The sequence below is a fragment of the Hippocampus guttulatus genome, chromosome 14 (genome assembly GCF_054856545.1).
Source record: "Hippocampus guttulatus isolate MCC_2025c chromosome 14, RoL_Hgut_1.0, whole genome shotgun sequence".
NCBI classification, from domain to species: domain Eukaryota; kingdom Metazoa; phylum Chordata; class Actinopteri; order Syngnathiformes; family Syngnathidae; genus Hippocampus; species Hippocampus guttulatus.
Window position 1 is genome coordinate 15,631,140 of NC_141274.1, and position 14,117 is coordinate 15,645,256.

The 14,117-nt window shown below is 43.5% G+C and overlaps 1 protein-coding gene across 5 annotated transcripts in view; it reads right to left on the reverse strand.

Annotated features, from left to right (window-relative positions):
* Nucleotides 1-12,584, reverse strand: part of depdc5 (DEP domain containing 5, GATOR1 subcomplex subunit) — a 99,222-nt gene extending 86,638 nt beyond the window's left edge. For 3 of the 5 annotated variants that reach the window (XM_086129479.1, XM_086129480.1, XM_086129478.1), the window contains exons 1-3: nt 10,138-10,226; nt 9,988-10,034; nt 40-123 (exon numbers count right to left, since the gene is read on the reverse strand). In XM_086129479.1, coding sequence (XP_085985605.1) covers nt 40-105 — 66 coding nt within the window. In that variant the 5' untranslated portion in view covers nt 106-123; nt 9,988-10,034; nt 10,138-10,226. Of the gene's footprint in view, nt 1-39; nt 124-3,562; nt 3,649-9,987; nt 10,035-10,137; nt 10,227-10,300; nt 10,369-12,450 lie in introns of those variants that run through there. The other 2 variants (XM_086129477.1, XM_086129476.1) reach the window with 1 other exon arrangement.
* Nucleotides 12,585-14,117: the final 1,533 nt, after the last annotated feature.

A 14,117-nucleotide genomic window follows, 5' to 3' on the forward strand; every position in this document is an offset into this window, starting at 1 on the left:
AACATGTTAAATTCAGATGTATATTTTTGAAAAACCAACCAAATTCTTTTTTAGTCTCCACATGTCACCCCTCCCGATGTATTGGTCTTTAAATGTCACTTCCATCAGGTCCAGAGTGATGTCCTTTGAAGGAGAAAAATATGACAATCAGGTTTCCAAAGTACTCATCTCTCATGAAGTTTTTCATTTTTTCACGTGAAACTATTTATTGGCTTTTAACGTGATAGGGTGATACAAAGTGGCTTCTTTATGTGAAATGGAAAAATATTGTTTCCTATTTTTCTTTACCAATCTGAAAAATAGCCGTGCAAACGTATTCATCCGTAGATGCTGTAGCTAGATGAAGGACAGACAGATGGACAGACAAGCGGACATACAAACATACAGACAGATACATTATTCAGCCCGTGAAAGAAAAAAAAATTGTGAAATGGAATGGTTCAGAACTCAGGGGTCAGCAACCCAAGTCTACGGAGCCCCAAGTGGCTCTTTCATCCCTTTGTTGTGGTTCCCAGTGGCTCTGGAAAATAACCGTGCCCTTGACACCAGGGTAGGCCACAGTTCGACGATCGACTTTGTGGTCGTTTCTTCGTACTTGTGACTGCATGATTTAAGATAAGATAGGATAACCTTTATTTGTCCCACACTGGGGAAATTTGCAGTCTACAGCAGCAAAATTGGGTGGGGTGAGGGGGGGACAAAGTGTTTCATTGCACAACTTGGTCACTTGGATGACGAATATGGCAGAGCTGCTAACCAATCACCAACTGGTGGTGTGTTGGCTCGGATGCTTAGGGAATATGTTTGTCCAACTTGCCTTTAATAAGCTTTGCGTGCCTTCTTTTGAAGATGTGTCCTTGACGTTTTTAGAGGATGTGGTTTGCCAGACTATGCCATCTGGCTCCCCTTGTGACTCTCGTCCTCTGCATTTCTTTAAGGAGGTCTTAATGAGGTTTTAAGGAGGTTCTCCCGAGTATTGGTAAATTGGTCTTGTCCATTATCAACAACAGTCTGTCTTCTGTTATAGTTCCCGAACAGTTTAAACATGCTGTCGTGCAACCCTTGCTCAAGAACCCTGGCCTTGATCAAGCTGTACTGTCAACTTCCAATTTCCAAGCTGCCTTCCATTTCAAAAAGTCTTGAAAAAACGGTACACATGCATTTAAAATAATATCTTGGATGAACATAATATCTTGGAGGTCTTCCAGTCAGGTTTCAAGATGATACATATAGCACAGACTCAGCCAGTTTACGAGTTTTTAATGACATCCTCCTGGCCAATTACACTGGAGACAATGTGTGTCTGGTTTTATTTGATTTCAGTGCAGTTTTTGATATATACTGGATCATAGTATTCTGTTGGCTTGTTTGCAGCACCCGGTGGGCATTGGCGGTCACGCCCTTGAGTGGTTAAGGTCCTATTTAGCTGACAGAACCTTTTGTGTTAGCCTTGGTTGGTCTGAATAATGAACTGCCCCACTGTCATGTGGTGTTGCACAGGGCTAAATTCTGTCTCTGTTGTTCTCATTGTATCTGCTCACTTTGGGTTCCATCTTAAGGAAATATGGTGATTCCTTTCACTATGGTGCGATCTACTGTATATCCCGCTGAGAGTAAAAGACACTTTCTCGTTGAGGCCACTTTAATCCTGTTTAGAGCAAATCAAGACCTGGATTTCACTAAATTTCTTGAATTTCAATTAAAAGAAGATCGAAGTGATGGTGTTTGGGCCCAGTTGCCCATGTACATCCCATCCTGCGGACATGGGCCACTTGGCTTCTTATCTTAAGCCAACAGACTCGAAATTGGGTCTTAAACTAGACCCAAACTATTGTTTGTTGTTGAATGAATTGTTTTTTGCTCCATGTACAGCAGCCTTGTATACAGTGGTGGGTGTTTTAAAGTTCTCTATAAATACAGTTGAGTTGAGTCTGCTAGGAACCCCTGTCAGAGTCCGCCTGTCAGGAGTTTCAACTCATATCTCCAGCAGAATCTTCGCCCAGATCCCAGGGGGATGGGGGGGACATTCAGGTGGACCATGCTCCACAGCTCCATTGTTTAGGCAACCAACCGGAGGTGTGGCCATGAGGTGGTCAGAGCCGGTGGCTCACCAAAAAAATCGCTGCTCTCAATTTACCAGTCAATCTACAGTACGTTCCTACCCTCACCCATGGTCACAAGCTGTAAATCATGATTGAAAGAACTATAAACCGGATATAATTGGTCAAAATGAATTTCCTCCAGGGTATGCCTGGGCTGTCCCCAGGACGTTCCACCGGGAGGAGGCCTGATACGAACCAGGACATGTTGGAGAAACTGTCTCGTGGTTGGCTGTGGCAATGCCTCGGGACACACCTGGAAGAGCTGGGACCAAGTTGCATAGGCGAGGGGAGTCTGGGCTTCCCTATTAAACTGTGGCCACTTTGACCCGAGCGGAAGAAGAATTAGTATCCATCATCAATTTTCTTCCATATTTGGTTGTGGGGGCAGCCGTTTAAGCAGGAAAGCCCAACTTCCCTCTCCCCAACCACTTTATAAATCTCATCTGGAGAGCTGAAGGCATTCCAAGGCCAGCCAAGAGACTGGACGATAATCTTCACCCGATGGGATGAAGTATTAATATCGCAGCGCCCAACCAGTCCAACGCGGTCGACTGGCAGTCCGTGGACTGGTCCCACGTCGACCGTGAAGGCTATAGAGTGGGAAATTAAAAATAAATAAATAATTGTGTGTCTGCGTGCATGGCCTTTGATACAGAAGGGCAGCGGCTCTTCACTGAGCCCCGAACAGAAGGCTGAGCTTCTCACTCTGTTTTTAAGAGAGAATGGAGGAAACTGAAGTGGTAACTCATTTAAGATGCTTGTATATGTAATCTTTTGGTCATGACTCACAATTAGTGAACACCGGTGAAAGTAGGAACACAGATCAACAAGTAAAAGGCTGTATCCCCGCAGAGGCTGCACCAATCGACCTGACAGCCCTGTGTGTCATTCTCTCACATGTGGACAAGACCCCAAACGGAACTCCTACTTTTGGGGTAGGAGATTACCTTCAACTTAAAAAGGGCACCCTTCTCTTTTTTGGGTAAAGACCTTTTCCTCCAACTTGGAGTTGCTAATTCATATCCCAACTGCTTTACACTTGACTGTGAACCACTTCAAAGAGAGTTTAAGATCACAGATTGATGAAGCTAACATAGCCACATCACTTTCCAACTGTACACCGCGATGGAACAGGACTGCCTCTAAACTGTCTATCGAAGCTGTTTTCATTTGTCAAAATGTTTCTGAAGTATGTGGTCCACTTGGACCTAATCCATTGCTTCCCATGGAGAATGCCCAAACTTGTCAAAAGTGGGTCACACCTGCAGCTCGACTTAATACATTTATGTCAATGGTTGTGAAGTGACAACGTAGAGAAGTTCAAGGAGAATAAATGAAATCCATTGCAGGTGTTAACTTCCAGCCCACCACGGCAAAAAGGGACTGTGAACCAGTAACCCGTGATAGAATACAGTGTAATGCCTGATAAAGCCATTGTAGACAAAGAAAAGTGATCAAACCTTTGGGTCAACAATATTAACAACGACATCTTGGTATGCACGCAGTCTGAAGGCTTGTGCCACAGCCTGATCCACACTGATTGTCTCTAAGAAAGAATGGAGAAAGAAGGAATTCCATTAATTCGCAAGTTAAGTTTTTGTGATATTGCTGTTGACGCAATAGGGTTCAGATACATGTACATATTCCTTGGTACCCTTCAGATGCTGCTTTTGTCGTTTTTTAATTTTTTTATTTATTTTTTGCTCCTACCCCTCCATGATCCGTCACCTTACCGTAGTGGAGGGGTTTGTGTGTCCCAATGATCCTAGGAGCTAAGTTGTCTGGGGCTTTATGCCCCTGGCATGGTCACCCATGACAAACAGGTCCCAGGTGAGGGACCAGACAAAACACAGCTCAAAAAACCCCTGATGATGAATGAGAAATATGGACCTCAGTTTCCCTTGACGCGGGTCACCGGGGCCCCCCTCTGGAGCCAGGCCTGGAGGTGGAGCTCGTTGGCGAGCGCCTGGTGGCCAGGCCTACACACATGGCGCCCGGCCGGGCTCAGCCCCAAGAGGCAACGTGGGTCCCCCGTCTCATGGGCTCACCACCGAGGGGGGGCAAAGGGGTCGGGTGCAATGTGAGCTGGGCAGTAGCCAAAGGCGGGGATCCTCGGCTACAGAAGCTAGCTCTAGAGACGTGGAATGTCACCTCTCTTGCAGGGAAGGAGCTGGTGTGCGAGGTAGAGAGGTTCTGACTGGTTTTCGTCGGACTTGCCACCACACACAGCCTGGGCTCTAGTACCAGTTCTCTGGAGAGGGGTTGGACTCTCTTCCACTCTGTAGTTGCCCATGGTGAAAGGCATAGAGCAGGTGTGGGCATACTCATTGCCCCCCGGCTCAGTGACTGTATATTGGGGTTCACACCAGTAGACGAGAGAGTTGCCTCCCTCCGCCTTCGGGTGGGGGGACAGGTCCTGACTGTTGTTTGTGCGTATGCACCCAAAAGCAGCTCAGCATACCCATCCTTTTTGGAGTCCTTGGAGTGAGACCCCGATCAGAACTCGAGTGGTGTTTTGTTCTTGGACTTCTGTGCTCGTCACGGATTATCCATAACGAACACCTTATTCAAACATAAGGGTGTCCATATGTGCATTTGGCACCAGGACACCCTTGGCCGCAGTTCGATGATTGACTTTGTGGTTGTATCATCAGATTTGCTGTCGCATGTTTTGGACACTTGGGTGAACAGAGGGGCGGAGCCGTCAACTGATCACCACCTGGTGGTGACTTGGCTCCGATGGTGAGGGAAGATGCCGGTCCGACCTGGCAGACCCAAACGTATTGTGAGGGTTTGTTGGGAGCGTCTGGCGGAATCCCCTGTCAGAAGGAGTTTCAACTCCCACCTCCAGCAGAGCTTTTCCCACGTCCCGGGAGAGGCGGGGGACATTGAGTCCGAGTGGACCATGTTGTGGCCGTAAGGTGGTTGGTGCCTGTTGTGGCGGCAACCACCATACTCGCTTGTGGACATGGCAGTAAGGGATGCCGTCAAGCTGAAGGAGGAGTCCTATCGGGCCTTGATGGCCTGTGGGACCCCAGAGTCAGCTGATGGGTATCGACCAGCTAAGTGGAGCGCAAATTCAGCAGTGACCGAGGCAAAAACTCGGGCGTGGGAAGAGTTTGGTGAGGTCATGGAAGCCGATTTCCGGACTACTTCGAGGAAATTCTGGTCCACCATCTGATGTCTCAGTTGGGGGAAGCAGTGCACCATTAACACTTTGTACAGTGGGGATGGGGTGCTGCTGACCTCGACTCGGGTCGTTGTGCGTCGGTGGGCAAAGTACTTCGAAGACCTCCTCAATTCCACCAACACGCCTTCCTTGGAAGAAGCCGAGTCTGAGGACTCTGAGGTGAGCTCTCCTATCTCTGGGGTTGAAGTCACCGATGTGGTTAAAAAGATCCTCGGTGGTAAGGCTGCCCTTTGTCACAGATTCTGTTCATAACCTTTATGGACAGAATTTCGTTGAGGCATTGAAGGGTTCCGGTTTGGTGGCCTCAGTATTGCATCTCTACTTTTTGCAGATGATGTGGTACTGTTGGCTCCTTCAAGCAGGGCTCTCCAACTCTAACTGGAGCGTTTCGCAGCCGAGTGTGAAGCGGTTGGGATGAAAATCAGCACCACCAAATCTGAAACAATGGTCCTCAGTCGGAAAAGGGTGGAGTGCCCTCTCCTCGGGGAGGAGATCTTGCCCCAAGTGGAGGAGTTTAAGTATCTTGGGGTCTTGTTCTTGTGAGGGCAGCAGGGAGCGAGAGATCGACAGGCGGATTGGTGCAGCGTCTGCTGTGATGCGGACTTTGTATTGGTCTGTCGTGGTGAAAAAGGAGTTGAGCCAAAAGGTGAAGCTCTCAATTTACCAGTCGATCTACGTTCCAACCCTCATCTATGGTCACGAGCTATGGGTCGTGATCGAAAGAACGAGATCCCAGATACAAGCTGCCGAAATGAGTTTTCTCCGCAGGTTGTCGGGCTCTCCCTTAGAGATAAGGTGAGAAGCTCAGTCATCCGGGAGGGGCTCAGAGTCGAGCCGCTTCTCCTCCACGTCAAGAGGAGCCAGATGACTTGGCTCTGGCATCAGATGCCCCCTGAACGCCTCCCCGGGATGACCCAGGGCACACTGGAGAGACTATGTCAGCCAGCTGGACTGGGAATGGCTCAGGATCCCCCGGGAAGAGCTGGAAGAAGTGGCTGGGGAGAGGGAAATCTGGCTTTCCCTGCTCAAGCTGCTGACCCCCTAACCCTGGATAAGCGGTAGAAAATGGATGGATGGATGCATGGATGGATGGATGGGAGCAGCTATTGTTTTTTGTTTTTTTTTGGGAAGTCCAATACAAAAAGAGGGACCTCTACCGAATGTGTCTATGAGTGTAGATACATAAATAGATAGATATGTGTCTTTGAAGCATCCTCGTCATTCGCCCCGTGGGCCATGAGGTGTTCCGATAGTTTTACATCAATGTGAATCACCCAGAAAAAGTGTTCACCAGTCAGGCGATTGCTCACTATGCTAATGTTTGCCTTGGGCATTTTCAAAGGATTGTTAAAAGCTGACAAAAGCAAACATCCTTGGATCAGTTCTTGACAAAACGCCAGGCAAAAACGACTTCTGAGAAAGAACATGAACTCAAACGATGAGGCGGTTAAAAGTTAAATGATCATCATTTTTATTCTTTACTCTATTCATTGTTTTTTACATTAGGCACAATTCTCATTTATTGCGCAATCATGAAAAATGTAAGTTAACCCAAAATTGAAAATTGTCACTTCAAATCATACAGAAATACAGTCTTCAGACTTTAACCCAATCCAGCTGGTTTGGGAGGAATTGGACAAGAGAGTGAAAACAAAGCAAAGCAAACTACAAATGTTACACATTAATGGGAACTTTGCAAAATCTGCCTAAAATGGCTACTTTCATGAGTAAAGACTTTACAATACATTTTTGGGTAAACATTCCATGATTTCCGCAGTGACTTAAACGGTTTATTTGTTGAATGTTTTCATCTCAGAGTGCACAACCAAAATTGGGATGGTGTTAAACAAATAAAAATTGAATATAATGATTTGCCAATCGTGTACAACCTATATATACTGTAAGACACTACAAAGACAAGATATTTTAATTTCAAACTGATCAACTTTATTGAATTTAGCAAATAATCATGAACTTTGAATTTTATGGCTGCAACACGTTCCAAAAAAGCATGCCAGTGTAACATCAATAAATATTTGAGGATGGGGAAGACTAATTGTTGATGTTTTGTAGGTGAAATCCTTTCCCATTTTTGCTTGATGTACAGCCTCAGCTGTTCAACAGTCTGGGGTCTCTGTTGTTCTATTTTATGCTTTATAATGCGCCACACATTTTCAATGGAAGACAGTTCTGGACTGCAGGAAGGCCAGGATAGTACCCGCTCGCTTACTCCGAGCCACACTGTCATAACACCTGTAGAATACGTGGAATTTCTTGCTGAAAAAGACATTGCGTGTATGTATCCTTCAGCATTAATTGAGACTTCTGAGATGTGCAAGTTATCTATGTCATTGGCACTGACACAGCCCCATACCATTATAGATGCTGGCTTTTGAACTTTGCGCCCATAAAAATCCAGATGGGTCATTTCCTCTTTGGCCTGGAGGCAGTGATGTGTTCCTCGAGCCGGCCCTTGGCCTCGAGGACCGGCTCGAGGACCGAAGGGCGGTCCTTGGTCCTCGGCCTTGGCCTCGGAGTATGTATGTGTTTGTATGTGTGGTGTGTGAGTGTCTTTCTTCTAATTTACTTTCGTTTTGTTTTCAGTGTTGGGGGGAGGGGGGGATGCAACAGATTTATGTGCGCATGCGGGTTGCTATTTTAGTCCGCAAACTGAGGAATCGCGCGGATGAAAGTTTGAGATGGCGACGAAAAAAAACTCACAAAGGTCTACTCATTACGACATTTAAGAAATGGAAATGCCAGTTTGATTTTTCGTATGAATCGTCCAAAGGGCGTATCACTAAACTCATCTGGAATGTATGCACAGAACGCGAGAGCGAGATACGACGAGAGGCACGATTACGAGGCAAGTTGGTCATTAGATTTGTAGGCTAATAGTGATGAAAAATATTATGAAACAGTATTGGTTATTCTATAATTTACTGGTTGTAGCATGGTAACTTTATGAATAAAACATTCGTCACAAGGTGTAGTAATGCTAATGTTAACTGTTGGTAGAACTCATGATGACGTGTGTTAAATTCTTTTGTCAAATTGATCGTAGATTACACATTCATCGTCTTGGGAAGAGGATGTCAAGCCACATCAATACTTACCTGTATTAATGATTACCAGTAAATTAATCTTTACCATGGTTTCCTATTGGGTAATCCGACGGAACCGGAAAACGGTTACCATGAATTTCCGAAATCCTAAGGCCTGCTACTGAATTATTTAAATTTTTGCAGCATTTGTTTATCATTGTATGTATATGTTGTTGTTTGTGTTATTATCATATGCAATTGAATAAGTAGACCATTTCAGAATTCGAAATTTGGGACTCTCTCAATGCATAATGGCACTCATACTTCTCTAATTAGCGAGTCCCTGGACTCGCTGCCGGTAAACTGTAAAATTATCACTGCAGAGATTACCGCTTTTTCTGCACTCTGATTGACTTCTATGCAAAGTCATTTCTCAACTTGTCTTCCGTGCCATGTCATGCCTGTTGAGTGTTGATTTACTTCATATTAAGAAACTACTGCACTAAAACATTAATTCATAAATGTACTGTATACCATATGATTTTATTTTTTTTCCTCAGTATAAATAACACGTACCCTGACTGTTCTACTCTTTGAATAAAAACACTTCATTCAAGCGTTAGGGAGTGCAAGGGGTTATGATGGAGGGGTGTTGCAAATCATGAAGACCTGCCAAGTGGTATGATAGCATTGTTTTATACATGTCCTCGGCTAGGCCTCAGTTTCAAAATCAGTCCTTGGTCCTTGGCCTTGGCCTCGGAGAATTTCTCAAGTCCTTGGCCTTGGCCTTGCCTCGGAAAATTTTCCAAGTCCTTGGCATTGGCCTCGGAGTCAAGTCCTTGGCCTTGGCCTCGGGTTGCCGGTCCTTGGACACAACACTGCCTGGAGGACACGGCGCCCACAATTTCCAAAATCAATTTGAAATGTGGACTCATCAGACCACAGAACACTTTTCCACATTGCATCTCTCCCTCTCCGATGAGCTCAGGCCCAAAGAGGGTGGCGGTGATCCTCCGTGATGTTGGTACATGGCTTTTGCTTAGCATAGTCGTTTTAAGTTGTACATTGAGGCACATTGTCCTTAAACTGTTGGACTATTTTCTCACAAATTTGTTGACAAAGAGGTTAACCTCGTCCCATTTTTGCTGTAAATGACTGAGCAATTAAGGGAAGCTCTTTTTGTTTTATTCCCAATCATGGCAACCACCTGTTCCCAGTTATCCTGTTCATCTGTGGGATGTGCCAAACAGGTAGGTGTTTGATGAACATTCCTCAATTTCCCAGTCCTTTTTTGCCATCTGTCGCACGTGTCGCAGACATAAAGTTAATCATTATCTCCCAAAAACAATAAAGTTGATCAGTTTATACATTAAATAGCTTGTCTTTGCAGAGTATTCAAATAAATATACAGTAGGTTGAAGATGATTTGCAAATTATTTTATTGAATTTTGTGTGAATATTGTGTTCTGTTTAAAACAATGTCCCAACTCCATTGGAATTGAGTTTGTACAATGAGACAATTTACTGCATGAGTTTCTATTTTAAATAGCTGGTGGGGAAAAAATTGTACATTCCAGACCCTTTGACCACACAAATATTTTTTTTCCTGCTCCACATGAAGAACAGAAAAAGTTTAATGAGGTTGACATACCTTTTTGAAGGTCTTCTTTTAAGCTCTTCACTTGCAGCAAAAGGGGACTGTGAATTTTAAGCATCAGTTAATTTAAAAATTGTGGCAGCATAACAAATAAACACTCCCTAATCTCTCTATGGTAACTTCCTTCTTTTGGTACAAACTCACCTGAACTCATCAGTAGGATGTGCAATTTCAATTATGTCCCCAAGGCAGATTTGAGGGAAAACTTTAGGATTGACCACCACTTCATCATCTGAAGAAAATAAACATTTGATTGCAAAACAATCCTAGAGGGAAAAATGGAATGTACATGATGTTTTGAACTTACCATTTCCACCAAAACCTCTCTTATGCAGCACAAGCTTGTAAGATTTATTGCTCTTCATAATGTACCAGCTGATTAAAAAAAAAACATCATCAGTTAATTAGTCAGTGGAAGACAATACATCACATGTATATAAACAAACACAGGTACCACCAGTGATTATGCTCTACCTATTACATACCCTTGAATGTTAGGCCTGATAATGTGCATACACCGATTGAGGGTATAAAATGACATCCAAGATTAAAAATACCAATGGGTAGTGTTCACACACTGATAAAGAATGGACCACATGCATGGCAAGGTGTTAAGCATTTCCTATGCAAAGGTTAACTTCCATATGGGAGTGTTTCCCAACCAGAGGTACGTGTACCCCTCGAGGCATGTAAGCACACATACATACATAAAAAATATATATATATTATATACATACACACACATACATACACACACACACACACACACACACACACACACACTCACCGGCCACTTTATTAGGTATACCTGTCCAACTGCTCGTTAACACTTTTTTCTAATCAGCCAATCCCGTGGCGGCAGCTCAGTGCATTTAGGCATGTAGACATGGTCAAGACAATCTCCTGCTGTTCAAACGGAACATCGGTATGGGGAAGAAAGGTGATTTGAGTGGCTTTGAACATGGCATGGTTGTTGGTGCCAGAAGGGCTGGTCTGAATATTTCAGAAACTGCTGATCTACTGGGATTTTCATGCACAACCATCTCTAGGATTTACAGAGAATGGTCCGAAAAAGAAAAAATATCCAGTGAGCAGCAGTTCTGTGGGCGGAAATGCCTTGTTGATGCCAGAGGTCAGAGGAGAATGGCCAGACTGGTTCGAGCTGATAGAAAGGCAACAGTGACTCAAATAACCACCCGTTACAACCAAGGTAGGTAGAAGAGCATATCTGAACGCACAGTACGTTGAAGTTTGAGGCAGATGGGCTACAGCAGCAGAAGACCACGCCGGGTGCACCTCCTTTCAGCTAAGAACAGGAAACTGAGGCTACAATTTGCACAAGCTCATCGAAATTGGACAATAGAAGATTGGAAAAACGTTGCCTGGTCTGATGAGTCTCAATTTCTGCTGCGACATTCGGATGGTAGGGTCAGAATTTGGCGTCAACAACATGAAAGCATGGATCCATCCTGCCTTGTATCAACGGTTCAGGCTGGTGATGGTGGTGTAATGGTGTGGGGAATCTTTTCTAGGCACTCTTTGGGCCCCTAGGTACCAATTGAGCATCGTTGCAATGCCACTGCCTACCTGAGTATTGTTGCTGACCATGTGCATCCCTTTATGACCACAATGTACCCAACTTCTGATGGCTACTTTCAGCAGGATAATGCAACCAAACTCTCTGAGGAATGCTTCCAGCACCTTGTTGAATCTATGCCACGAAGAATTGAGGCAGCTCTGAAGGCAAAAGAGGGTCCAAACCGTTACTAGCATGGTGTACCTAATAAAGTGGCCGATGAGGGTGTGTGTGTGTGTGTATATATATATATATATATATATATATATATATATATATTGTAAGCAATTTCTTGTTCGCAACCCCCTCATTACAGTAACTTAAAACAATAGTTGAATATAACATTATTTTTTACTTCTCTATATGTTTTCACAGTCATCACGGCTCTCCAAGGGGAACGGGAAATAGACTGTGATCGGCGACAAAAATTTGTTTGCTCTAAACAGTAGTTGCGGCCAACTACTGTCATCAGAATAGCCAATCCCCAACAAGCCAAGGGTTCCACGCAGTGGTTATTGACCATCAGAGCCGGTCACGGCCAAACAACCACTGCCTGTATAAAATTGTTTTTTTTGTCATACATCTAGTTAGGAAGTGCATGGTCCTATGTGCCGCCCCCGCCCCTCCGTAACATTGATGCTTTTCAAAAAAATCCTCCACCCCAAGCATATAAATTGCCCGTCCATGGTATATGACATGTAAAGGCATAAAGTAGCAAATGGCCACAGTAAATTCACGTGGACCGTACTTCCGAATCATTGTTACTTTAACAACGTTGTTAAACATACGATCTTGATCACTAGTAGCGTCAGCGCAAAGACGTTCCACGTAATTTTCAAAGACGTGAGTACGAGGAAACCGTGATTTTTGGGATATCTTACCTGCTGTCACTCGTAATCGAAGTCCCACCCTGAGTCGTTTGTGACTCCTTAATAAATTCGAAGAATAAGGTTTATTTTTTTCTGTATCCTTCTTTGTTTTCTTGCTGCTGCTTCTTCTGATGACAGGGAACGGTTATGTGCATTACCGTCGCCTACTGGTATGGAGTGTGAACCAGCTCTGACCCTCATAATTTTCCACTCTCCTTTTTTAAAGTGTTAACCGCTCTCTGGAAGTAACCACGGTGTTGGAAATGTCGGACTAATACTAAATTGCTTTAACTCCAGGTCCTTTACGACTTCTCGCTTCCTTCTTCCAAAAGGTTTTCAAAACGTTTTCCTTGTACACTAGTCCAATGATTAATTGACATTTGTTTCCTACAAATTTCTAATGGAATATATGCCCCATTTCTACAGCTAATGATCCTTTGCGGAGTTGTTGTCCTCAATGCCGGATTTAGTACAAGATGCAACTCTTTTAGAATCGTTTTTGCTGCTGGCCTATACACCACACATTCATCGTTCATATTTAATCTAATTGTTCCACAATACATTTTAATGCCTTTCTGTCTGCCCCACGCCTCCCAATCTCGGCTAAATATCTCCTATTCACTTTTATTTATTTATTATTTTTACATTCATCTATTACCTTCTGGACATGTGTTGTCCACATTAATCTTTAATCTGACCATAACCCCAAAATACTTAAATTGTTTTACTCTTTCTATTCTATGTTCCTTAGAACATCTTGACTTTACTCCAGTGTTTTCTCAGTAAAATGTTGCCGCTGTCACGACCATGTCCTCGAGCAAAAAGTCACAATATTAGGCATAAAGCATGATCAATGTTTTGACGCTTTTCAGTACATTAAAATGTAAAAGATGACCTTTGGTGTTGCCGTGAGATGGCACGATATGTGTGACAGAACACTACAGATAGATTACATTAGACATTCATTTAAATTTGGGATTTTTTGGTGAGCCAATAGAGGGGAGTTTTTAAGCATTTTATTTTTTAAAGCTAAGGAGTGTGAAAGTCATATAATATACTGAAACCTGTTATTGTCCCAAGTCTTGAGATGGTGGAGACCATGTTTAAAGTGAATCGGATGAAACCGATAGGTCACGGTCACACATGACCGCTGTAAATGTTGGGAAAAAAAACATAAATTTATAAATTGTACATTCAAAAAAATGTTAACTCACTTCCGTTACCATAGGTCAAACGTAAAGTGATAGGGCTCTGTTAAATATCTGTAGATGGAGCAATTTTTTTTTTGTAATCATGTATGACAGATCGGCGCCAATTATACAGTATCTGCCCCCCCGCCCCCCAGTGGCATTCATTAAAAAAACAAACAAACTGACAATTAGCTACAATATTATTATTAGTAGTATAAAGTGCCTTTATATTGCTCTGGTCTTGTCAGTGCTTAAAATGTAATGTTCAGCATGTTGCTTGCACCATTATTATAGTGCTCATTTATTTATTTATTTTTTTAAATCATAAAAGTACACAATTTTTTTCTTTCCGTGAATACACTTTTGTTTGAGGACTTTTGTTAACCCCACCAAAGATAGAACACATTATGATGCAACTGGTACTGGAATGTGAAGCTAGTTCATCCATGACATGTAACATTCTTGAACCAAAGCGTAAGGCATCGCCTT